At 39.4% G+C, this 25794-nt stretch overlaps 1 protein-coding gene across 3 annotated transcripts; it reads left to right on the plus strand.

Moving 5' to 3' along the window:
* Positions 1-3834: 3834 nt before the first annotated feature.
* On the plus strand, positions 3835-25307 carry LOC124117661 (baculoviral IAP repeat-containing protein 3-like). 3 transcript variants are annotated; one of them, XM_048383395.1, is made up of 7 exons: positions 3835-3956; positions 10696-11210; positions 11491-11672; positions 20373-20412; positions 21415-21519; positions 21700-21807; positions 24057-25307. In XM_048383395.1, exons 2-7 carry the CDS (start codon positions 10781-10783, stop codon positions 24233-24235), a joined length of 1044 nt encoding a protein of 347 aa, XP_048239352.1. In that variant the 5' UTR covers positions 3835-3956; positions 10696-10780; the 3' UTR covers positions 24236-25307. The 3 variants fall into 3 exon arrangements, with proteins under 3 accessions (XP_048239352.1, XP_048239354.1, XP_048239353.1); XM_048383397.1 differs by having other exon boundaries at positions 11491-11660; XM_048383396.1 differs by having other exon boundaries at positions 3841-3960; positions 10700-11210.
* The last annotated feature ends 487 nt before the right edge of the window (positions 25308-25794 follow it).

A 25794-nucleotide genomic window follows, 5' to 3' on the forward strand; every position in this document is an offset into this window, starting at 1 on the left:
AAACAAAATAAGCGACAATCTTGAAGGAACTTTATCTCCAATATTAATTCACGGGCACCCATGTCACGGGCACCAAGGTATGGAACATGATTAAAAGAATAAAAGGCAAAGGTTCCAAATCACCATCTTAAACACGGTTACAAATTTATAACTGATAAAATTGATATTGTGAATAAACTTGGCGAAACTCTTGCCAAACATTCTTCATCATTAAATTATGAGATATCAGAAACAACAGGAAAAGAAAAAAGTTAATTTTGATTCTAACAATGGTGAAGATTACAATGAAATCATTGCATTGCATGAGCTACGTACCGCTCTTGAGCAAGTTCATGATACTGCAGCAAGGGATGATAATATCCACTATCAGTTATTAAAGCATTTGCCTAAATCATGTCTTGAGACACTTTTAGATATTTTTGACCAAATATGGACTTCAGGGAATTTTCCTCCTTCGTGGCATAATGCCATTGTAGTCCCCATACGAAAACCTGGCCGGGATCACACAGATCCTTCAAATTATCGCCCTATATCGTTAACTAGTTGTGTTTCCAAAACCATGGGACGAATGGTGAATAATAGATTAGCTTGTTATCTCGAAACCAATTACCTTCTCACAAATATTCAGTGTGGTTTCCGGAAAAAAAGAACTACTATTGATCATTTAGTACGTACGGTTAGAATCCTTTGTTAAAAATGCTATTGTATTTAAACAACACGTGGTATCAATTTTCTTTTATCTTGAGAAAGCATAGGATACTACCTGTAAGCATGGCATTTTAAAGGTTTACATGATTTGGGCTTGAGAGGTCGTTTACCTCATTTTATATCTCACTTTTTAACAGACAGGCAATTTCAAGTCCGAGTGGGTACAACCGTGTCTGACCATTATTATCAGGATCAGGGTGTCCCACAAGGCAGTATTTTGTCTGTCACTTTATTTAGTATAAAATTAATAGTCTGTCCAATTGTGGATGATTTTAATCTGTCTTGTCGTGGGAAAAATATGTATACAATAGAGAGGCAGTTACAAATATGTCTACATAAAATTAGCAAGTGATCTCTCAAAAACGGGTTTAAATTTTCTAAATCTAAAACTAACTGTATACATTTCTGCAGAAAATATTAGCCGCATAAAGACCCCGAACTATTTTTGAATGGCACCCCTATCAAAGTTGTAAAGGAAGCAAAATTCTTGGGACTCATCTTTGATAGCCATTTGACTTTCTTACTACATAGTAAATCACTTAAAGCTAAATATCTGAAGGCACTCGATTTGTTGAAAGTTGTATCTAATTCCAAGTGGCGAGGGGATGAGACAACCCTCTTACACTTATACGGGTCACTGATCAGTTCAAAACTTGATTACGGCTCCGTCGTCTATGGTGGAGCCTGCAAAAGTAATTTACAAAAACTAGATACTATCCATCACCAAGCACTGAGGCTTTGCCTTGGAGCCTTTCGGACTTCACCTATTCCAAGTATGTCTGTTGAGGCGGATGAGCCTTCTCTCTAACAACGCCGTCTGAAACTATCTTTACAATACGTCACTAAATTATATCAGTCAAATCCAGCTTTTAATTGCGTATTTAATCCTCTTACGAAAATATTTAAAATAAGAAAACATCTCATGTTCCACCACTTGGAATAAAAATTAAATCTGTCGTTTCTGCTGCTAACATTAACTTTCAAGATAATACGGAAGCCTTTTAGAGCCATTTGTATTTTTAATTTTTTTCGATACTATCTTGAAATTTCAAGAAACTAAGTTGAAATTTCAAGATATTAAGTTGAAATTTCAAGATACTAAGTTCAAATTTCAAGATATTTTCTTGAAATTTCAAGCTACAGAAGTTGACATTTCAAGATACGAGTACTAAGTTGAAATTTCAAGATACTAAGTTGAAATTTGTTGGTTACCAAGCCATGTTGATATCATTGGTAACACAATGACCAATTCTGCTGCAAAAACAGCACTCAACAAATCTGTGACACCACTTCTGATCCCACACACTTACTTTAAACCTGTGATTAGATCTTACATTCGTGCTCTAATGCAAAAGAAGTGGGACACCCAAGTAGGTGTAAATACGCTACATGCAATAAAACAAACCATCGGTTACCAAAATGGTTATACACTTACTTGGGTTGTCAGTCCAGATTTGAAGAGGTCAGTATGCGACGATGTCGTATTGGCCATTCTCGTTATACAGACGAATATTTGTTAAAAGCTGAAGATCCTCCATTCTGTATCCCTTGTGATGAGAGAATCACGGTCAAGCATGTTTTGCTTGACTGTGTAGATTTTTCTCTCACAAGGGATAAATATTATCATTCATCTTCTTTAAAGGATCATTTTAATAATGTCAGTACTCCTTTAATTCTTGTTTTTTAGGACGTCAACACTGCTTCCGCGAGTGGCCGACGTGACATTGTTGTTCTTCCCAACCCTCAGTATCAGTTTACATTGCTCCAAGTTACCTATAAACTATTGGATTGATATTTTATTGAATATTTTGATTTGTCTTTCGGTTTTCATTTTTTAAAATTCAAATCGGAGTAGCCGGCAATACATCGATCTGCAAAACAATAATGTATGGGGTGCCTAATCGCTGTGCAGAGTTGCGTCCCTTGGGCACGCCAGAAACATATGATCTTGGGTTCGAAACCCCGTTCGCTCAGATTATGTTTCTAGGTTTGTCAGCACCATTCCCGTGTTCGTCGGTTTCACCAACGTGGTAAACTTGTTTGATAGGCATTTAGAAGTTGGAGTACTAAGTAAGGATAAGAAATTTATGGATGAACAACTTCTTTATTACAACGTGGTAAACGTCTGAGACCTGCATCACTTCGGGCTTATTTCCTCCGACATTCAGCTGACACGCCGTGATATAACTGAAGTACTGTTAAAAGCGGCGTTAAACCCAACTTACTCACTCATCAAGAGAATTTAGCATGACGTAAGCCTGGTATGTAGTCTTTTGTTGATAAGGTGAATTAAGTAGTCTTAAGTAGTTTTTTTCTTGCTCTTAGGTATATTAGATATATTGAAGAGTTGAGTCTCCCACACTCTCCAAGAACCATGTTATTGGGGATATTTCTTATTAAATCTGAGAAAGGTTTTGCGGAATAAGGTTGCGTACTTTCTATGAAGTTTTTGAATGAAGTTCCAAAAAATGTCTGCACCATAACACAATATTGGAATTATCTTACTGTCAAATATTTTAAAGTTGTTTTACTACATTACTACTCTTTGGCGTTAGAATACATACCCGCGCTAGAATGCAATATCATATATTCTAGCGACTGCGATTAGTTCTATCGGTTGCGAGCACTGAGATCTGATTTTAAAATGAGATTGCACTGGAATATTGTGAAGTGGTGAATTTCCTTTGGGTGACCCTATATCAAAATGAAGAGGCTATTTAAAGCGCTCGGCTTGTTGCTCAAACCAAATTGAATAGAGGAACCAGTTTAGTGGTGAAAAATCATTTAAACTCCTTGACATTACATGCCACATTTAATCGAGGTCTGGGGTTTAGGCCCCAAGCAGAACCTGGGTCCCCAAGCTCTTTCCCAGCGCGTGACACCTTCGTTACACTCTCGGTAACATCGCGATAGTATAGAGAGCTCCGGGAACGTACTATCGCTGTGAGGAGCTTGCGTTTGTCCCATCTATCAATTTGCGCAAGTTGACGACGCGCATAAGGAGCCGAGAACCAGCTATTAAGCTTATCAAACTTGGACCCCGTCTCTAATATCACAATAATTGGCAATAAACTGGTTTGACTGAGATACGCGACGCAAGCCGGACGCTTTCAATCTTCGCATATAGTTAGACAGGAGCTCAGTCTACTCGGCTGATCCATCGCAGGTTTCCTTGTCCCGGAATCAGACGAATTTGTTGAAACGGTGACCGCAGGGATGTATTTGCAACATCGGCACTGTGTTATTATGTAAGTGAACAGTAAGCACATGAATGAATGCATACTAGACCAGTAATCTCAGATTAGGTTTGTGTGAAACATGAGAGCTGGTCCCACACAGAGTGCTGGAGTTCTCGGGGAATCCCCTTTGAGGCATTTCGTTTTCGATACTTGTTGACGTGATGGGAAACCGTTTCCCAGCTATGTCATTGTACTGACGATATGTGTCGTACACAAGACTAAATAACAGATGTTATTATCATCCACAGATATATCCGCAATATGCCTAGTTACCAGCTGGTTAAGAAACATTGACAGGCTCTCCATAACACATGACCATAATCAACAAAGATAACAGGTGCAAACATGGGAAGCTAGGAAATGGAGAAATATTTCACAGTTTTTAGAAGATCACCACTACTAGACTATATCTCCAAACTACTAATGGTTACTTTCATTCCCTGTGATTTAAATCACCCTAACAATCAATTGCCAGGTGTTCAATCAATCCTCAGAAAGTGTAAACAACATTGAGATCCTCCCTCCTAGTTTGTTTGTAAATTGTTTGTTTAATGCTGAACTCAGCAATATTCATTCGACCTCACAGTGGCCGGTAGATAATAGAGGCCAGACAATTCAGTGATTGATATTAATAGATGGTCATGGTACTTGTAATAACATGCTATCACCTAGGGCGATTAACCCCCTGGATGCCAGAGGGACATATATGTCCTTCCTCTACAACCCTCACTTTGAAGTCGAATAAAATTCAAAATACATCATGCACACTAATACACTTCACAGTTTTGAATAAGTTAGGAGATTCCCTGTTCTGTGATATCATCCATTGGCATTTTAGACCAAGCAAAAGTACTAAAAATGACCTCTGAAAATTAGGTACTTCGTAAATGTTGCCATTTTTTACACATTACTAAATCACCACTCACGGCGTTATTTACAGCATGTTTTGAAATCTAAATTTTGGAAATTTACACGGAGAAATGAATTTAAAAAATAGCATATTAGTGATCACGAGTATCTGTCCTTTATGAAACCACCAATGATCATTCCGAAACGTCTCCGATAACCCTGGAACCGTTTAGAATGTTTTGGAAAATACGCAAACACGAACGCCGAAGTGAAATTTCCGCCATGTTGGATAGTGTTTACAAAATCACGTTTCAAGTACACCGGTTATGAGGCGCCTGTAACATCACGTATATTTCAAACTTAGCTGGGATACAAACATCCTTGAATTCCTCATACATTTTAGAATCGGATGAACAATGGTCTTTGTCACCAATACGAAGTGGCTGGATGAAATCAAGCAATATAAGTTAGGTGTGAAAACGAACACTGTGCTCGAAAAACTGCACTTATTTGAAATGTAAACAAAGCAAAATACAGATTTTACACAGTGTAGCATTTTCTCCTATTTTGAGCTATCCATTCGTCTATTCGTTCAATATATTGGCTCAACATTTTCAGAATATTCATGGGAAGAGAATCATAGGAAGAATTAGGGAATTTAATATAGATACATTGACAATTTCTGTTGAAAATATCAAATCATTGCAAAGTTACCGTCCTGTGTGACGCCATGACTGACGCAAAATCACGCACACAACAACGGTATTTATCGGAATTTCTGACGATTTCGGTTTATTTCAATGAAAATTATAACAGTACATAGATTGTCAGAATGTTTCTGATTACTTACATGTCACATTTATGTATACACGATCCCTGAATCAACGAAAGTCCCCTCGTAATATCCCGCGTACTGTTGACGGTGAACACGCCATTTTGTAAAAGTCGGTCACAGGTAGTGATGTCATGTGTCAAACATTGTTGTACATATTTGGTAATTTCTTTGAGGTGAAGGTCCTTGAATGAGAGTGCACACGATCATTGTACCATGCTGTTTACAATTTCAGTTCTGATGTAGATTTTGCATATCTTTTATACATTTTTTTCACACAATTAATTTCACATTGGACATTTGTCAATGTTCAAAATGATATCATACGTAAGTATAGGCCACAACATGTATGAACAGACTTTTAATAATCTCCTTTTTGTTTGAACATTGCTTACATAAGAATTGATAGGTTTTTAATGTCGAATATGATATTTCTTTCCTTTGGACAAGTGTTACAAGATGAAGTGTAAATGTAACTGCAGCATGTACGTATTTCTTGGGATGTGTAATAGTCAATATCATAAGTTCATATAACCAATGTCCCTGAATAGCTGTTTCATTTTATTTTATAACTAAAATTGAATATATTACTTTAACAAAATGGATAATATCTTTAGTTAAAATATATGCACACATTTCTGAAAGAATTGTCTTGGTCTTGGAATTGTTTTTTTATGTGGTTTGATACACAGAACAGCGATATCTAACGATTCGCCAGGTGCGTGTTAGTCACAAACAATTTCCGAATTATTCCTCTCGTTTTGCATTTTATCATCAATGGGTTCATTCTTTTTTCAATATTGTGATCACAGGATATTAAACTGTTTACTTTATTTCTCCAGGAATTGTAAAATGTATAAAAATAAAATCCATGCCAGGTACTCCGGCCATACATTCAACCTTTAACGAGTATCCTGTAAATTCTATACCAATAGAGCTTTCTTCGCATGTTTTATTGTGAAATTCTGAGACGAGATGACGAGAAATAATAACATAGTAATGAACAAATATGTGTCCACTATTGAATATTCTTTTGGGTATTTCATAACGTACATTGATGCCAAACAGGTGCGTGTCTTGTCCAATTAAGATACACGGTAAACTATCTAATTGTTTACATATTCAAGACATTACTTGGTGAAAGCATTCATTTTATGTTGTGTTGAAAAAGCGTCAAATTCCGTTATACACTTTGAGATTTTCCACACCATGAACGAAAATTAGGGGAGATATATATTAATCAAAATACCATTGTCGTCTTTGTCCGACGTTATCAAAGACATAAAACCAGCCATGACGTCAAAGAGAATGGTGTTATGTTTTGGGGTATTTCATTACATTTGATAATAAGGCTAGTGCTCCATTAATAATGGTGCAACATTAGTCATATTACACTTACACATTCAGGAGAATTTTGGAATCTAAGGACTAAGTTAAAGGTTAGATAGGGCCATCCATTTCTCTATTACCTCTTTTTTTATAAAGTACGATGTCATCATTTCTTATAGTGTTTTTTTATAACTAAACGTAGACAGTTTCTTTATCGATATTTGTGTTGGAATAGTTTGGTTCCCCGTGAACAAAACACCACGAAAATATATTATCCTCACCCACAGCTAATTCTCACCAAGTGACCCGAGTTACAATGGACTAGTGCTAAGCATAGCGGAGTTATGCCCCCTTTTCTTTGTACGTGTGTAACCTCTCTGACGCCTTTTGACCTTGTAGAGAAAAATCAGTTTTCGTCATTTAGGGCAGGCTATTTTTGGCATTGAATGTATGTCGCTACACATACTCATATAACTCCATTTGATATATATAGTTATGCGGTTCAGGTATTAGGCAGTATTTTGTTCGCTCACAGTTTCCGTAAAATTTCTAAATAAAAAAATTGTCGCACAGTACTTTTATCGGTGTACGATAAAAAGCGGAGAAATTTACTGTTTTTCAACGCAGAATAAATTCTCGGACAACACTTAGAAGTGTATTTTTTTAAAACCGGTGTAATATTTGCAGTTAACTTTACACCATCAAATAGGGAATTTAATATTCTCCACCTCTGCGTAATTTTATAGCCAGAGGTAGATCCAGTGCGGCGTGAGCGCAATTCTCGCACTACCTTCACTTTTCCGATCTAAGGAAAATATGCGTCAGAAAAATAACTCGGCATCCAGAGGGTTAAGTCACCTCTTACGACCAGCATATGTTACCTATTCTGACCCGGAATCCTGACTGAAGTAGTAGTTGATAGGGTACCTCAAGAGTGGAGGTAAATAGAAGCACGACACCCTGCTGTTGGCCATGTTGTTTCTGGGGTGGAATAGATGCACAACACCCTGCTGTCGGCCATGTTGTTTCTGGGGTGAAATAGATGCACAACACCCCGCTATCAGCCATATTGTTTCTTGGGTATAGGTATGACTGTATGAATGGATGTACAAATGAAGTCAGTTATGATTTTATACATCTAAGTTTATAGGTGAAGCCAGTTGTAACAGGAATAAAGTTATACAATTACGAGGGAGTCGATGGACAAAGTTGCGAGTAAAACAGTAGCCAATGCGACCTAATTTTCAATTTGTCTACTGTCTAAAATTCAGATGTAGCCAAATGACTACCTAGAAAAATATCTTGTGGCGACTAAATGTTATTGCTACACATCTGTAGCCACAAATTAAATAACAGCTGATGTTGTAAAACACGTCTGCTAATAATTGTACTCGCAAATAATTCCTTCTAAAGTCGACAATGAACCAAAATACATAAAAATTAATGTAATCAGTACTTTATTTTAGTTGGCAATGCTCATTGGATAAGCGAGGATATACCTATATAATCTAGTAATATAAATTGCATCATTGTTCAACAAGTTCAAGTCACAAGTAACAAAATTCAAGTAAAGTTTCCATTAAGATACGATTTCAAGACTAAAGTACTCACGGAAATGAAAAAAAACTTTTTTCGACCTCAGATCTTAAATAAATGCAGTTAATATACAAAATATGTAAATGTTCAAACAACTCAATTAGTACTAATTGGGCCTTGGCACAAATACAGCTTATCAAAGGTTTTTAAGCCTTTTTACAAGTAAAAGTGTCTAAAAATGTGAATAAAAGAGACTATTGTGAAACAGAGCATAACCAGGTGTAAGTAGATCAAGGTGAATGTCCATGACTTATGACACCTTGACGAGAAGAGGTGCATAATGCCTATAGTCTATATCTGCTATGTCAATTTGGACTTATTTATTTTTGAATGTTGAAAGTGACGACAAATTACCTCCTGTAAAGTACATTTTGTATTGTTTACTGAGATCAAACTAGCAAATCCAGACTAGTACTTTTCAAGTTGTTTTGTTATTTCGTATTTACAGCGACGTTACACTTTGTGTCGATTTTTAAATTGAGAAAAACAGGTTTTTTTCATTTCCATGAGTACTTTAGTGCTGTAACTTGTACATATTATAATAGTTACTTGAAAAAGATAATTTCAAATGCTTCTGGCTACCTACAATATTGGCCGGACTTTTTGATTTTGCGACAGGATATCTCGAAAAAAATACTTGTAGCCATATGGCTACTTGGTAAAAATTTAAACTTTGAGGCCTGTTATAGGAGAGTGGGTACAAGGTTATGTTATATACAACTATCACAACTGTGTTTATACAACTGATTCAATGAATTGATAGAGTTGACTGCACTGTGAGTATATAGATACTGTCCTTTGTACTCTCGACTAACTGATGGCTTGGCTTCGTCTCATGTTGATAGCTTCTTGGAATTTGCACTCCCTCCAGTTGGTAATGTTTGTACAGAGGACGTTAGTAGGGGTGAAATGATAAATCGGTGTGCCAGTGCATTGTAAGTTTGTATGCGACATTCGATCGACAATAGGTTTTCTTCTGTATCAATACAAGACGATACTCTTGCTAAAATATCTAACTTACTGCTCGTTTAATGACCCCCAGCAATTTTGTCATTCAAATATCGCAAAATGTGTTGTCATTAACGTTCCAAGTTTACTGCTAATAATAGCAGCTACGCATATGTCTGCAGCTAGAATTTCCTTTAGAACATGCTCCAAATTATTTATAAGGAAGTTTCCACGCAATTTGACGTAAATAAGTGTATTACCATATGTATCATATCGTGACCTTGCTGTATCATTTCACCCCTAGAAGTTTGTGTGTTGTGTTATATGGCAGTGTATTTTATTGTTTAACAATGATTGTAACCACGGTAACTGTTACATTGTTTCTGTTGAGATTCGGGAGATGCTCATGACATTGTGTTTCGACAGTGATCAGTTTTCAGGAAGTTTCTATATTTAGATGGAAGTGTGGTGTGTAAGCTTCCAGTCCGGTATGCCGCGGACGGTGATAGTATGTTATAGAAACTTCCGTAATGTACTAGTGCCTCTAGACTGGTAATGGCACTGTGTAGAACTTTTCAGTAGCTAGTTGGGCTGTATATGAGGGGACAATAGCGTGTAACAGATGCCAGGAAATGGAGTGCTTGGGGCTGTTGATGATGTGTTCCGAGAGGGATAATAAAGAAATTGTATCCAGAATATTATAAACAAATTGTCAATGCCTGTAAAGACTCCAGATTAATCTGGTCCCAAATATGTATTCCAGGTTAGAGTTGGTCGACGCAGCCTGTGCTGGTCATAACAGGCGTCCCAGCTGTGTAATGACAGGTCAATGGCAACATGTCAACCATGATGACATCAAGCTGGCAAGCAGACTCTTAGAGATTTCTCAAGACTGCAGCATGTGGCGTGTCAGACAACTTGATATTGAACTGAGTATAGGAGTTTAATGCTTGTAACCTTCACACTGGCACACCTTGAAAATAGCAAAAGCATATGTTGTGGTTTTGAGTGAGTGAGTTTGATTTTACGCCACTTTTAGCAATATTCCAGCAATATCACGGCGGGGGACACCAGAAATGGGCTGTGGTTTTGAAATGTAAATGTGGCTAGTTTCTAGTTACAACTTTTATTTATTACAAGGAACTTGATCACAGATGTCACTGATAATCTACCACGTTTCATGTTTTATTGCAGATAGAAGAACATTTCACATCATGTACAGCTAGCCCAAATAACCTCATGAGGGAGAAGATGTTTCATTCAGAAGAAGTTTGAAAAGATGAACTTTTCAGACATAAAACAATTGCATTTAGAAGCAGCTCGGCTCCAGACATTTGAACACTGGCCTCTAGCCTCCGCAGTCAACCCCCAGCGACTCGCCAAGACGGGGTTTTATTATATCGGACCGAGTGACAGAGTGAGGTGTGTCTTTTGTAACGGAATCCTCAAGAGTTGGCTCCCTAATGATGATCCAGAAACAGAACACAGAACCCACTTCCCCGACTGCCCATTCCTGCTGGGTAGGGAGGTGGGAAATGTTCCCATGGCAACACAGCAGGCAGCAAGGCCAAGGTTGCTTCTCCGACTGGAGAGCGTTCGGTTTCCGGCGTATGGGGAGATTGGTACCCGCTTGGAGTCGGTGTCTAGACTGCCAGGGAGTGTACTGCAGGACAGACAGGTGATTGCGGAGGCAGGCTTCTTCTATACAGGTGAGTGGGCGATTGACTGGGTGGGATGGTGGGTTGGTGAGTGAGTGAGTGGGGGGGGGGGGGGGTGACTGAGTGAATCCATGTCTGGACTGTCAGGGAGTGAACAGACAGGTGATATTTCTGAATTTTATCAAATAAAGAAATTCCAAATTTGTGAACAAAATCTAATGCACTTGTTTTGGAAACGTAGATGAATTACTGTAACACATATGTAACTCAGAAAAACATATACAAGACATTGCAGTCATCTGCTGAGACATCTGTAATTGTGTACATGCAGGCTATGGTGACAGCGTCAGGTGTTTCTCCTGCGGAGGTGCATTGCGGAACTGGCAGGAGGATGACGACCCCTGGATTGAGCACGCGCGGTGGTTTCCCCGATGCCCCTACGTCCGTCAGCAGAAGGGGAATGAGTTTGTAGATGACATTGAAGCCAATTTCAGGAATGCAGTAAGTGGCATGGTGGGTAGTACTTCTACTTATCTTCCTCGCCTGCTGTCACGTCTGTGTTGGTCTGAGTGTCCTTTCACGTCTGTGTTTGTGCCACCATCATTGTCTTCAGCTATGACTGTGTGATTGTGGAGGAAGGTGTCTTCCATACACGTGAGTGAGTGAGTGAGTGAGTGAGTGAGTGAGTCTACATCTAGACTGCCAGGGAATGTACTACAGGACAGACAGGTGATTGTCGAGGCAGGCTTCTTCTATACAGGTGAGTGAGAGAGTCCGTGTCTAGACTGCCAGGGAGTGTATTACAGGACAGACAGGTGATTACAGAGGCAGGCTTCTTCTATACAGGTGAGTGAGTGAGTGAGTGAGTCTGTGTCTAGACTGCCAGGGAGTGTATTACAGGACAGACAGGTGATTACAGAGACAGGCTTCTTCTATACAGGTGAGTGAGTGAGTGAGTCTGTGTCTAGACTGCCAGGGAGTGTATTACAGGACAGACAGGTGATTGCAGAGGCAGGCTTCTTCTATACAGGTGAGTGAGTGAGTGAGTGAGTCTGTGTCTAGACTGCCAGGGAGTGTACTACAGGACAGACAGGTGATTGCAGAGGCAGGCTTCTTCTATACAGGTGAGTGAGTGAGTGAGTGAGTGAGTCTGTGTCTAGACTGCCAGGGAGTGTATTACAGGACAGACAGGTGATTACAGAGACAGGCTTCTTCTATACAGGTGAGTGAGTGAGTGAGTCCATGTCTAGACTGCCAGGGAGTGTACTACAGGACAGACAGGTGATTACAGAGGCAGGCGTCTTCCATACAGGTGAGTGAGTGAGTGAGTGAGTGAGTCCGTGTCTAGACTGCCAGGTAGTGTACTACAGGACAGACAGGTGATTGCCGATGGTTTCTTCTATACAGGTGAGTGAGTGAGTGAGTCCGTGTCTAGACTGCCAGGGAGTGTACTACAGGACAGACAAGTGATTACAGAGGCAGGCGTCTTCCATACAGGTGAGTGAGTGAGTGAGTGAGTGAGTCCGTGTCTAGACTGCCAGGGAATGTACTACAGGACAGACAGGTGATTACAGAGGCAGGCTTCTTCTATACAGGTGAGTGAGTGAGTCCGTGTCTAGACTGCCAGGGAGTGTACTGCAGGACAGACAGGTGATTACAGAGGCAGGCTTCTTCTATACAGGTGAGTGAGTGAGTGAGTCTGTGTCTAGACTGCCAGGGAGTGTACTACAGGACAGACAGGTGATTACAGAGACAGGCTTCTTCTATACAGGTGAGTGAGTGAGTGAGTCCGTGTCTAGACTGCCAGGGAGTGTACTACAGGACAGACAGGTGATTACAGAGACAGGCTTCTTCTATACAGGTGAGTGAGTGAGTGAGTGAGTGAGTCTGTGTCTAGACTGCCAGGGAGCGTACTACAGGACAGACAGGTGATTACAGAGGCAGGCTTCTTCCATACAGGTGAGTGAGTGAGTGAGGAAGTCGGTGTCTACCATGGTTTGAGTCTGCTTATACATCTCTGTTCGTGCCATCGTTGTCTTCAGCTGTGAGTGTTTTGTTGCTCCAGCGGCAATGTTTGTGAAATACCAGCATCCCACAGATCACAGAATATCAAAGAAATAGTGTGAAGAAAACAGGCTACAGTTGCTAGTTTTAAGCAGTCCATGAGTTCACTCACATACATATATATCCCTTTTATCATATAATTGGTAGGTTTCTTGGCAGGATAAAGCCAACGGATAAAAACGATATCCGTTGGGGTCATATGCGGATAGAGATGCAAATATCAAAGGTCAAGTAGGACTACTTTCACTGTTACCCTCGTCATTCGGTGATCGAGTCAGAATTAACCATCGGGAATCTGGATAAACTACAGGGATAATTGCTTTCATTATCAAAAGAACAGTCTAATATACTGAAAATCAGTGTCTAACTGTGACGTAGCTAAGGCATTTTATAAGTTTTGGCAACTTTGGAGATATAAATTTCGAAACAATTTTGCAAGGGCACGAGGCCTAGCCAAGCGGGATCAGTAGCCATATCTGTGGTTGTAGACCTCTGCGGCTTGAAACCTTCTCCACAAATTAAAATAGTTTGATTTGGCCGAAATATGTTTGAATTGTTACCTTGTTTCATTTTGTCGCTGTGTGTACATTTGACTACGCTTCTTAACATTTTGACAGGACAGACCGACTGTCAACAACGTCTGACCGTGGCCGTGACGTCTCATAGACTAGAGTTAGAGTAGCGTCCCTTTGACAAAGGGCAGTTACTCTAGCGGACAGACTGATGGATTGCCGCGGAAGGCAGTTGAAAACGACTGTTGTTTTGAGTATATGTTGCTTCGCCACTGTATAAGAAACAGATTTCAGTTGGAACTATATTGACTACTGTCACTCTCCGACTGACCCATCACTTACCCTGTGACATAATAAATATTAATGCACGCATTCCAGGAAAACTCTTAATATTTTGGTAATGCTTGTGAGAGAGGGAAAGCGATTTTAAAGCACAGAATTAAAGCATGACATTATATGATAAAGAGGTTATCACGCTTGTGTGTTTGGGGATGGTAAATATCCTGTATTAGGAATAAACACTGTATTTAGCTAAATACAATGTATTTAGCTAAATACAATGTTTATTCCTATTGCAGGATATTTACCATCCGCAAACACACTTGCGTGATAACCTCTATTTATACAACAAATTTACTGTAGCAATTATTTCATGTTCAAGACTAATTGTAGTTCTTAACCATGACCTTGTACTCACATTTCCTTAAAGGACATATCATTTCTGTCTTGCAATTAACCTTTCAAAGACAGTGGTTGTTCAGATGTTACAGCACCAGCTTTATAAATATCATTTCTAATCTGGTCTATATTTACCCTTAATCTGGTCATTATATATATGGGCGGTCGGGTAGCCTAGTGGTTAAAGCGGTTGCTCGTCACGCCGAAGACCCGGGTTCGATTCCCGACATGGGTACAAAGTGTGGAGCCCATTTCTGGTGTCCCCCGACGTGATATTGCTGGAATATTGCTAAAAGCGGCGTAAAACCTTACTCACTCACTCACTCATTATAAATATCATTTCTAATAACATTGTAATCTGGTCTATATTTACCCTTAATCTGATCATTATAAATATTATTTCTAATAACATTGTAATCTGGTCTATATTTACCCTTAATCTGGTCATTATAAATATCATTTCTAATAACATTGTAATCTGGTCTATATTTACCCTTAATCTGGTCATTATAAATATCATTTCTAATAACATTGTAATCTGGTCTATATTTAGAAGATAAATACTATGTGTGTGTCTATTTCCGGGATTTTATCGAGTATTTGCATCTTGGAAATTCATCTCGAGACCCGAAAGCGTTAGCTTGAGGGGCTCGAATGAAAATTTCCAAGATGCAAATATTCGATAAAATCCCGGAAATAGACACACACATAGTATTTATCGATATTGTAAACCTATTGTTTTATTTAGAAAAAAACATGCGCCCTCTTGAACACCTCGTACTTACTCGGTTGTGAGGCGTCAACATTGAACGTTCTGTCGCTGCTATGGTGATTGCGATTTTGGTAATAACGTACACCGGTAATGAGACGCAAATACCATCACGTATATTTCAGCTGCGATACCTACATCCTTGAATTCCTCATACATTTTAGAATCAAATGCCAAATGGTCTTTGTCACCAATACAAATTGTCTAGATGTAATGAAGCAAAATAAATGAGGTGTGAAAACGAACGCTGAAAAAACTGCACTTGTTGTAAATGTAAACAAAGCCATTCGTCTATTCGTTGAGTACATTGGCTCGAGATCTGCATTTTCAGAATATACACGGGAAGAGAATCGTAGGAAGAATTAGGGAATTAAACATATATACATTGCAATAATTTGATATTTTCAACAGAACTTGTCGAAGTTCCCGTCCTTCCCGCAAAATCACGCACAACGACAACGGTATTTATCAGATTTTCTGACAATTTCATTGGTTTCAATGAAAAATACAGCAACAAAAAACAGTACACAGATTGTCAGAATGTTTCTGATTACTTACATGTCACATTTATGTATATACGAACCCTGAATCAACGAAAGTCCCCTCGTAAAATCCCGCTCACTGTTGACAGTCAACACGCCATTTTGTAAAATTTGGTCACCGGTAGTGATGTCAAACTTCAAATTATTTGTTCTACATATTTGGTAATTTCTCTGAGGTGAAGGTCCTTGAATGAAAGTACAAACGATCATTGTTAACTGCTTTTTACTGTTTCATGATGTAGATCTTGCATATCTTTTGTACATTTTTTTCACACAATTAATTTCACTTTGGATATTAATCAATGTTCAATATGATATCATACGTAGATATAGGCCACAAGATTATATGAACGTTTGATAATCTCATGTTTGTTTGAACAATGTTCACATATGAAGTTGATAAGTTTGATAAGTGTCGTATACGATATTTCTTTAATTTGAACAAGTGTACGTGTGACAGGTACATTTACATTTCATCTTGTATGTATTTCTAGGGAGTGTTATAGTCAGTATTATAAGTTCATATAAATAGTGTCCATGAATAGCCGTTTCATTTTATTTTATAACTAAAACTGACGATATAACTTAACCAAAATCGATATTATTTTTCGTTAAATTATATGCACACATTTCTTGAAGAATTGGCTTGGTCTTGGATTTTTATTTATGCCGTTTGATATACAGAACAGTGATATCTCAGGATTCGCCAGGAGCGAGTTAGTCGCTATGGTGATTGTGATTTTGGTTATTATTTCAATAATCCCAATAATTCCCATGAATAGAGAAAATCAAAATATTTGTTATGAATTTTGTATTTCAATTTGCGTCCATTGTTAATTAGTATGCAAAAAATGCTGAGTAATTATGTATTCCTACACAGTGATTCGGTCGCTTGCTTCAGGGAATTCAAATCATATTTTCACCCTCTGACATTTGGTCATGTGACCCAAATTAGCCAATCACAACACAGAACACACTTTCGATAGGTTTACAATTACCCTTAATCTGATCATTAAAAATATAATTCATTATTACATTGTAAATTTGTCAATATTTACCCTCAATCTGGTCATTATTAATATCATTTCTAATTACATTGTAATCAGGTCTATATTTACACTTAATCGGGTCATTAAAATTATAATTTATTATTACAATGCATTTTGGTCAATATTTACCCTCAATCTGGTCATTATAAATATCATTTCTAATTACAGTAGAACACGGATATAACAAACTACAAGGGACCAGAGAATGAATTTGTTATATATCCGTTGTTCGTTATACACGTTTTCGCTCAGAAACGTCTGTCATCTTGGATAACACAAAACACAATACCATATTTTCTTGAGTATAGTGCACACTTTTTTTCCAAAAAACACAGCTGTGTAGAAGGGGGTGCGCATTATACACAAATTAATGAGTTTTGATGTTTTTTCCCCCATGGAAAGACATTACTGTGAGCACGTAACACCGGAAATACCATGTCAACAAATCCATACTGAAGTTCGCAAATTATTCATGTAATTACACTGTCTGGCTATAAAAAGTGTTCTTTGTATATCTGGACTTATGTTTGTAACTTATTTCATTAATTTTATTCAAAATTCCTTTTTATATTGTTTTAATTAATTTCAGCGAAATCGTGTGTGAAGCGATCGGAAGATCACACAACTCACCGTTATTAACAGCAACCATGGTCAGATTACCACTATTGACGCCTTGAAACAAACTTTAGTTGACAGAGAATGGATACATATATCATAAATGCCATACTTTGATTCGTTAAAAGTCATATTTGTTTTTGTTGGCCGATTCTATGTCAACACGTAATTCTCGCGATCACGTGCACGGGAGCCTTGACGGTGACTGGTCAGACTGGTTCCATGTAAAAAATAATAACCGGCAATAGCGATCAGCTGCTTCGCTTAGGGTTTTTGTTTTTTTAAATATGTTTAGTAAAAGCTGCAGCTAAATTAACAAGATATTGTAATATATTATTCCTGATAAAAAAAATAGTTTCAGAGACAACTTTTGCCGATCCTTGCATTAAAATCCTGTAAAGTTATATCATTGGGTGTGTCTTGACCGAATCACCGGTAGATTCCAAGAAAACGTGTGTACAGCTGATTGCTGTGTCCGGCTTAGTTTACGAGAAAATACACAAGGTAATCTTAATCCCTGGATATAAAACAATGCCTAGCCGAGCAAAAAATACAATTTAAATGGTAAATCAACATGTCTGGTGATTTTTGTATCTCAAATTTCGAATTTGTACTGACGAAGTTTCTCATCATCCATTCGTTTGCCGGACTTCGCTGAAGGGGATGGTGTAAATTTTTCTGCGCATAATATTCAAATTTCTTTTTTTCCAAAATATTGAACCTGCTAGAGGGGGGTGCGCATTACACATGGGTGCGCACTATACTCAAGAAAATACGGTACAAGTAATTGCAGCATTGATTTGTATTAGCAGTGTATATGTTTAATGTTCGTTTTACAGACAAGATTACATGTACAGGTAAGATTAACACAATGCAAATCTAACAAGGTTGATCCGTCACCGCTGATTGTATTGATTCACTGCTGATTGCGTACAGCCAATTGTCATTGTAATCTGGTCTATATTTACCCTTAATCTGATCATTATGAATATCATTTCTAATAACATTGTAATCTGGTCTATATTTACCCTTAATTTAATCATTATAAATATCATTTCTAACTGTATTGTTATCTTGTCTGGGGTCACGGTTGGCCCAGTCATCGTGATTTGCTGTGCAGAGTTGCGTCCCTTGGGCACGCCAGAAACCTATGATTGTGGGTTCGAATCCCGGTTCCCCCCGATTATGTTTCTAGGTTTGTCAGCACCATACCCGTGCTCGTGGGTTTCCCCGAAGTGGTAAACGTCTGAGACCTGCATCACTTCGGGCTTTCCTCCCACATTAAGCTGACACGCCGCGATATAACTGGAATATTGTTAAAAGCAGCGTAAATCCCAACTCATTCACTCACTTTAATCTGGTCTATATTTACCCTTAATCTGATCATTATAAATATCATTTCTAATAACATTGTAATCTGGTCTATATTTACCCTTAATCTGGTTATTATAAATATCCTTTCTAATGACATTGTAATCTGGTCTATATTTACCCTGAATCTGGTTATTATTAATATCCTTTCTAATTACATTGTAATCTGGTCTATATCTACCCTTAATCTGATCATTATAAATAACATTTCCAATAACATTGTAATCTGGTCTATATTTACCCTTAACTCTTTCAACACCGTAGGCCGGTTATCAGGCCAAGAAGCATCGAGTCCCCAGACACCGTAGGCTGGTTAACCGGCCAAGCCGTAGTCACGTCAAAATAGTATATATTTTTATGGACCTACCTGTAATATCATTCATTTATTAAATCTATCACATTTCACAATGTCTGAAATACATATTCCATTTCAATTTATCATTTTTTATCGATAAATTAAAAAATTATTCACTATTTCCCGCGATGTTATTGAAAATAAAATTCTCGGACACACATTTCGACAACGGGTCCACATCGAACATGTCAAAGAGCAAAATAAAGACGTTTTAAACAAATCTTCAATATATCATACAAAGTAATAAATAAAATCAACAAAAATATATCTAAAAGTAATCAAACTTACATCTAAGTTATTATTTCCATCTTTTTCGTGCGATCGCGTGTAATGTAATTCAAATGAAGTCTCGGCTTCCATCGCCTTGAGTTCTCGGCTCGGACACGATGTTTAATGCAAAAATATATGCATGAAAAATCTTTGTCACAGCTTGTAACCTAGCACGATACATTCACGAAGTTCCATATTTTTAATATATATCGTGATTTCCTGCTCAAAACGTTCAGAATAATACGATTTAACAAAAATCTTCCGCCAACTTCTGTAATTTATCAAACACGAGCTTGGTATCACAGCTGTAATTTGATTGGCTGCCTTAGGTCACGTGCTCAAAATTGACCAATCACGAAACTTGTAGCAGATTTCCGCAAGAAAGCGTCGTTAGAAACCAATTTTAATCCAATGAGATCGCTTGTTATAACTACGGAAAAAAAACAGGCGATGTTACGAGCGTATAGATGAAGGAATAAGCTTTCCAGTGGTGTGTCATATGCCATTCTAGCCGACGAACGTGTTATTTCCCAGAAACCTCGAAAACAAGGGGTATTTCTTCATTTTACTGAGTGGACAGTCGCTGTTATCGGGAAATGGGTGATGACAGAAACTATTTATAATTCTGATTTAAACTGATTTTCCAATTACGTAAACAATGAAAATAAAACAAAAATAGGTACGTGGATATTATGAAATCTTATATTTCCCGAAAGTCGTCAAGTTTTCGCTTCCTTGGTCCTTTATCTGGATGTTAACAACATGTTAGCGTACATCCTTTCTAATTACATTGAATTCTGGTCTATTTTTACCCTTAATCTGATTGTTAAAAATATCGTTTATAATAACATTGGAATCTGATTTATGTTTACCCTTAATATGGTCATTATAAATATCATTTATAATTACATTGTAATCTGGTCTATATTTACCCTTAATCTGGTTGTGTTAAGGTAAAAATGTCACGTGAACATGATCTGTATTCCAGTCGGTGCCGCAGTCGCCCCACAGGGAATCTCCTGTACCAGGTGAGTTGACTGAATGTTGGATGTGTTAATCACAGGATGAGATTTGTGTCTCTATTCTCCAAGCCCAAGATTGAATTGGCCCCCAGTAACTTATGCTGGTCTGCAGGTGGGGATTCCAGGTTAGAATTGGCCCCCAGTAACTTATGCTGGTCTGCAGGTGGGGATTCCAGGTTAGAATTGGCCCCCAGTAACTTATGCTGGTCTGCAGGTGGGGATTCCAGGTTAGAATTGGTCCCCAGTAACCTATGCTGGTCTACAGGTGGATATTCCAGGTTAGAATTGGTCCCTAGTAACCTATGCTGGTCTCCAGGTGGGGATTCCAGGTTAGAATTGTCCCCCAGTAACCTATGCTGGTCTCCAGGTGGGGATTCCAGGTTAAAATTGTCCCCCAGTAACCTATGCTGGTCTCCAGGTGGGGATTCCAGGTTAGAATTGGTCCCTAGTTACCTATGCTGGTCTACAGGTGGGGATTCCAGGTTAGAATTGGACCTCCGTCACTGATGATGCTACACCATGGATCATTGGTCAGGCTCGGTCACGTGGTTGATTGTGTGTCCTCCAACCCCAACAGTGTGGATCACTGCTCATAATATCAATCACTAGATTGTCTGATCCAGACTGATCCAGGTATCTACAGGCCACTGTCACTGAGTTGGATTATTACTGAGTGTGGCCTGAAACCACGAGCAAACAATTTAAACGTTGATCCCGGACTCAGAAAACAACCAAGCACTTTTAAAATGAAAGACATCCATGTTACCAAGTACTTGATTGTCTCATAACCAACACAAGTAGTTTAGTCAGTTAACTTTATGCATATTTCAGCTCTGTTGGTCAAATAACAGCATATTTCTAGCTTCTTTGACACATCTTAGTCTGTCTCATTGGTCGGCCTGTTTAACCAATATAATTAATGAAAATTTTTTCCATGAAAAGTATATGTATTACTATGGAATATTTTTTGGAATCAGTGTGATATACTAATATGTTATGGAATGACAGAAAGACGCCATGAAGAGTGGTCTCCCATGATCCAGGCAGTAGTGGAGAGTGGCTACAGTGTGGAGGTCGTACAGAGGGTTCTGCTTGATCTCAAGCGGTTACGAGGTGCGTGTCCATCTCTTCCTTCTGTCCTGTGTTTGTAGTACTCCGCATTTACAGTAAATTGGCCCCCAGTACAGTAAATGTATCTGGTCAAGATGCAGTCATGTACAGGGAGACTGCAGCATTAACCAACACTCACTCACAGCACGGTCTGACTGCCATGTTTTCTCCTCTGTCCACCAGGTCCAAATTCTCCAATTGATGTGCAAAGCTTGATGGAAGCCGTTATGAGGGACCAGGAGGAAAAAGGTGGCTCCGGATCAGCATCACAGGCTCGTCCTGGCCCATCAGGTAGGCTGGTTACCATGGTTACATTGGGTGGGGAAGCATGACCCATCTCTACTGCCTGAACTCAGTGTCCATACAGTAACACTATTAGCTGTGTTGTTCAGGAGCCCCGCTGGGATATTCCTGGAACATGATCTATTTCAGCCATGCCTTCCATCCCCTGACACAGTAGAAAGCATCTCCAGTACCCATGCTTGTTTTATTGAGATCGTTTGGTTTCAGTGTGTGACCTGATAGTGTGTCTTCTTGTCCCCATGGTATGTGTCATCAGTGTTCGAAGTAATTTTAGGAGCCAACAAGACAGTCGGGCAGGTGATCCATAAGTTTTGTCTGCCAATCTTCAAAGTTACCTGCCCACTCTCAGGCATTATAAATATTAAAAAATCACAAAAACTGAGAGACAAATTGTGTCTTGATTCAGCCAAAATAACGCAAGCATTTACTTGAGAATCTTTAAAGGTTATAATTCTTAAGTAGTCTTAAACTTACTTGCCAGTCAGTCGGGCAGGTGGAGGAACATTTCATGCAGCCAGTTAGAAAAGTTTCCAGCCACGGGCAGACGGGCGGGCGGGCGGGCCGGTAGGTGGGATGGCGGCGGGCGGGCGGGCGGGCTGGCGGGCAGGCGGGCGGGCGGGCGGGTAGGTGGGCTGGCGGGCAGACAGGCGGGTGGGCAGGCGGGCAGGTGGAGGAACATTTCATGCAGCCAGTTAGAAAAGTTACCAGCCACGGGCAGACGGGCGGGCGGGCGGGCGGGCGGGCGGGCGGGCGGGCGGGCGGGCGGGCGGGCGGGCGGGCGGGCTGGCTGGCGGGCGGGCGGGCGGGTGGGCGGGTAGGTGGGCTGGCGGGCAGACGGGCGGGCGGGCGGGCGGGCGGGCAGGTGGGCAGGCGGGCAGGCAGGAAGGCAGTTATTTCAGACACTGTGTGGCATTCCTCATGCACTCAACACCTGGTTCAGCTTGCCCAGAATGTTTACACAATGCTATGGTCTCGGTGGAATATTTTTCACTGGGAATAAACTACAATATTACCCATAATGGAAGAAAGCTCATGTGTAACAGCATTTCCATATTTGCTCATGTGCATTTTTGCGATTCTCAATGCTGACTGGGCCTTCGATGCTCTGTGACATCTAAATGTTTCATTGTTGAGATTACAATGACGTCATCCATTGTTTAAGTTGTCACAAACTGATTTCATTATGTCATCTTAACAATTGGCTGCCTTCAGTGAAGTTTCTCTGTGGGGTTGAAATTTCATACGTTTTTTTGTTGTTTTTTTCTCTTTAAATGTCAATATATGTGACCCAGCAGGTGAAAAGAAGTATGGTTGCTGGGATATCATTGTGCTGTGACAATATTAAGACGTTTGACGTCAACTTACTTCAGTGAAGATCATGTATCTCTATAATAAATATGAATTGAAGCTTGTGAATTGTATTTTTGTGTTCTGAAGATGCTGTAGTTTTAAGATTTAATGAAAAGTCAATGTTTCACCCATTGGGTCCCATTGGTGGGCCCAGCCGTCTAAGGTGCTGCAATTCGCTATGCAGAGTTGCGTCCCTTGGGCACGCCAGAAACCTCTGATAGTGGGTTCGAATCCCGGTTCGCCCCGATTATGTTTCTAGGTTTGTCAGCACCATACTTGTGCTCGTGGGTTTCACTGAAGTGGTAAATGTCTAAGACCTGCATCACTTCAGGCTTTCATCCTACATTAAGCCGACATGCCGTGATTTAACTGGAATACTGTTCAAAGCGGCGTTTAACACAACTCACTCACTCACTCATGGTGGGTCACATATGGAGAAACCTACTTAAAGCTCAGACGTACAGGTTATCTGTCTCTCATGAATGAATGCTGCAAGTCCCTCGCCAGTTCATTCACAGGGGACAGGTTATCTGTCTCTCATGAATGAATGCTGCAAGTCCCTCGCCAGTTCATTCACAGGGGACAGGTTATCTGTCTCTCATGAATGAATGCTGCAAGTCCCTCGCCAGTTCATTCACAGGGGACAGGTTTTCTGTCTCTCATGAATGAATGCTGCAAGTCCCTCGCCAGTTCATTCACAGGGGACAGATTATCTGTTATTCCTCATAGCTCGTTGGTTATTCTCTTCCCTCACTCACTCATTAACTTCTTTCATTGTTGGATGTAGTTGATGACTGAATGATCAAGAATGTATTCTCCACAATTAAAGAACGATATCACTTTACATCACGTCACATCCATCCATGAGTCTTGTTCTGTGTCCCCAGGTTCACACTGGGACCCCGAGGATCGAATCATCTGTAAGATCTGCATGGAGCGAGAGGTCGAGGTCACCTTCCAGCCCTGCGGCCATCTTGTTTGTTGTGAGGAATGTACCCATCACATCGGGGAGTGTCCGGTCTGCCGGAGAGCAATCCGATCCACAGTCCGCACATACTTAGCTTAATGTTCAAGAAGTACAGTACAGTCAGCGTTGTAATGGCCTTGTTATCTTTCACTCCGACAGTGTTTCGGACTGTTGATGTCAACGATTCCAACTGTAAACTGTAAACTGATTCTGTCATAAGATAGTATTTTCATCTTCACTAGAGTATTCCTGGACCAAGTGTCAGCTGTTTCTACAGTACTTGCAGCTTGTGTTCTGATAGTCCAGGAGATTTAGAGCCTGAAGTGGGGGAACCAAGTCAGAAATACCTGAGTATTTACAGACTAAAAGACTTAAGATATCTTTGGTGGGGAACATTATCATTATTAAGGTTAATTATGAACATACCAATACTTAAAGAAAAAATCATGAACTGTTTTTTTTATGTTTTAAAGAAATATCTTGAAACTTTATATTTTTAAGCAATGTTTCTAGTGAAAGGTTATAATTTTATTTTCATATTGATATAAATCTGAAAATGTTAATTTAAAACAGTAAAACATATTTTAGATTTATAAGTAATTTTGACATCTATGGATTTAGAACTCCAAAAATAATTATTTTAACAAATTTTCTAGATAAATAATAAGAGAAAATAACAAAAAAATTGTTCTCAATAGAGTGTACCTGCTAAAACTAATTATTTTCTTACTTTAGACAAATTTTATTTTATGTATTTTCTCATGCTTTTAGAAAATCATACTGCATAACAAATAGTCTTCAGGAAAAGAAGTGATGAGAGTTATCCCCCTTTGACAACGTTGACATTGCCTTGGAACATTTCAACTTGACTGGATATTATTTTTGACAGTACATGCAGCTTGTGTTTCACAGGTTTCCTTGAGTTTGACCACTGCCATATTGTGTTATTTCATCCAGGGGCTCACAACAGACTTTTATACCTACTATATCAGAAGCTCCTCACAGCGATAGCCCATTCGCGGAGCTCTCCATACCGTCGCTGCCACCATTCAAAGCGCCCCACTGTGATAGGTGGCCACAACCATGCTCCTTGAAGATCCGGGGTAGAATAGGTCTTCAGCAACCCTTGCTTGCTGTAAAAGGCGACTGTGCTTGTTGTAAGAGGCGACAAACGAGATCGGGTGGTCAGACTCGCTGACTTGGTTGATGCATGTTATCATATCCCAAATGCGTAGATCTATGCTAATGATGTCAATCACTGGATTGTCGGCCCCAGGCTCAATCATTTACAGACCGCCGTCATATAGCTGGAATATTGCTGAGAGCTGCGTACAACAAACAAACATACAACCATGCTTGGAGTTGAACTCGCAGCCGACTGACCGTCATGTTTACAAACAAGTAATGACTGTCATGACGCTGAATACTCTTACCCAAGCGAAATTATTTTCTTTGATTGTCAATTTGAATTTCTTTTTCATTTCAACTATGATGTAATTGGTACAGTAAGAATGTAATGGCCGCGACCTCACTGGTGGCAGCGATGTTGCCGAGTGTGTAACGAAGGTGTCACGCACTTGGAAGGAGCTAGACTATTTCCTTGATGGGTGACATGGAAGGTGAAGGCCACTCATTGGGACCTGGCGAACTATTGATGC

Source organism: Haliotis rufescens, unplaced genomic scaffold, assembly GCF_023055435.1.
Source record: "Haliotis rufescens isolate VD_foot unplaced genomic scaffold, xgHalRufe1.0.p SCAF_48, whole genome shotgun sequence".
In the NCBI taxonomy this organism is placed as follows: Eukaryota; Metazoa; Mollusca; class Gastropoda; order Lepetellida; family Haliotidae; genus Haliotis; species Haliotis rufescens.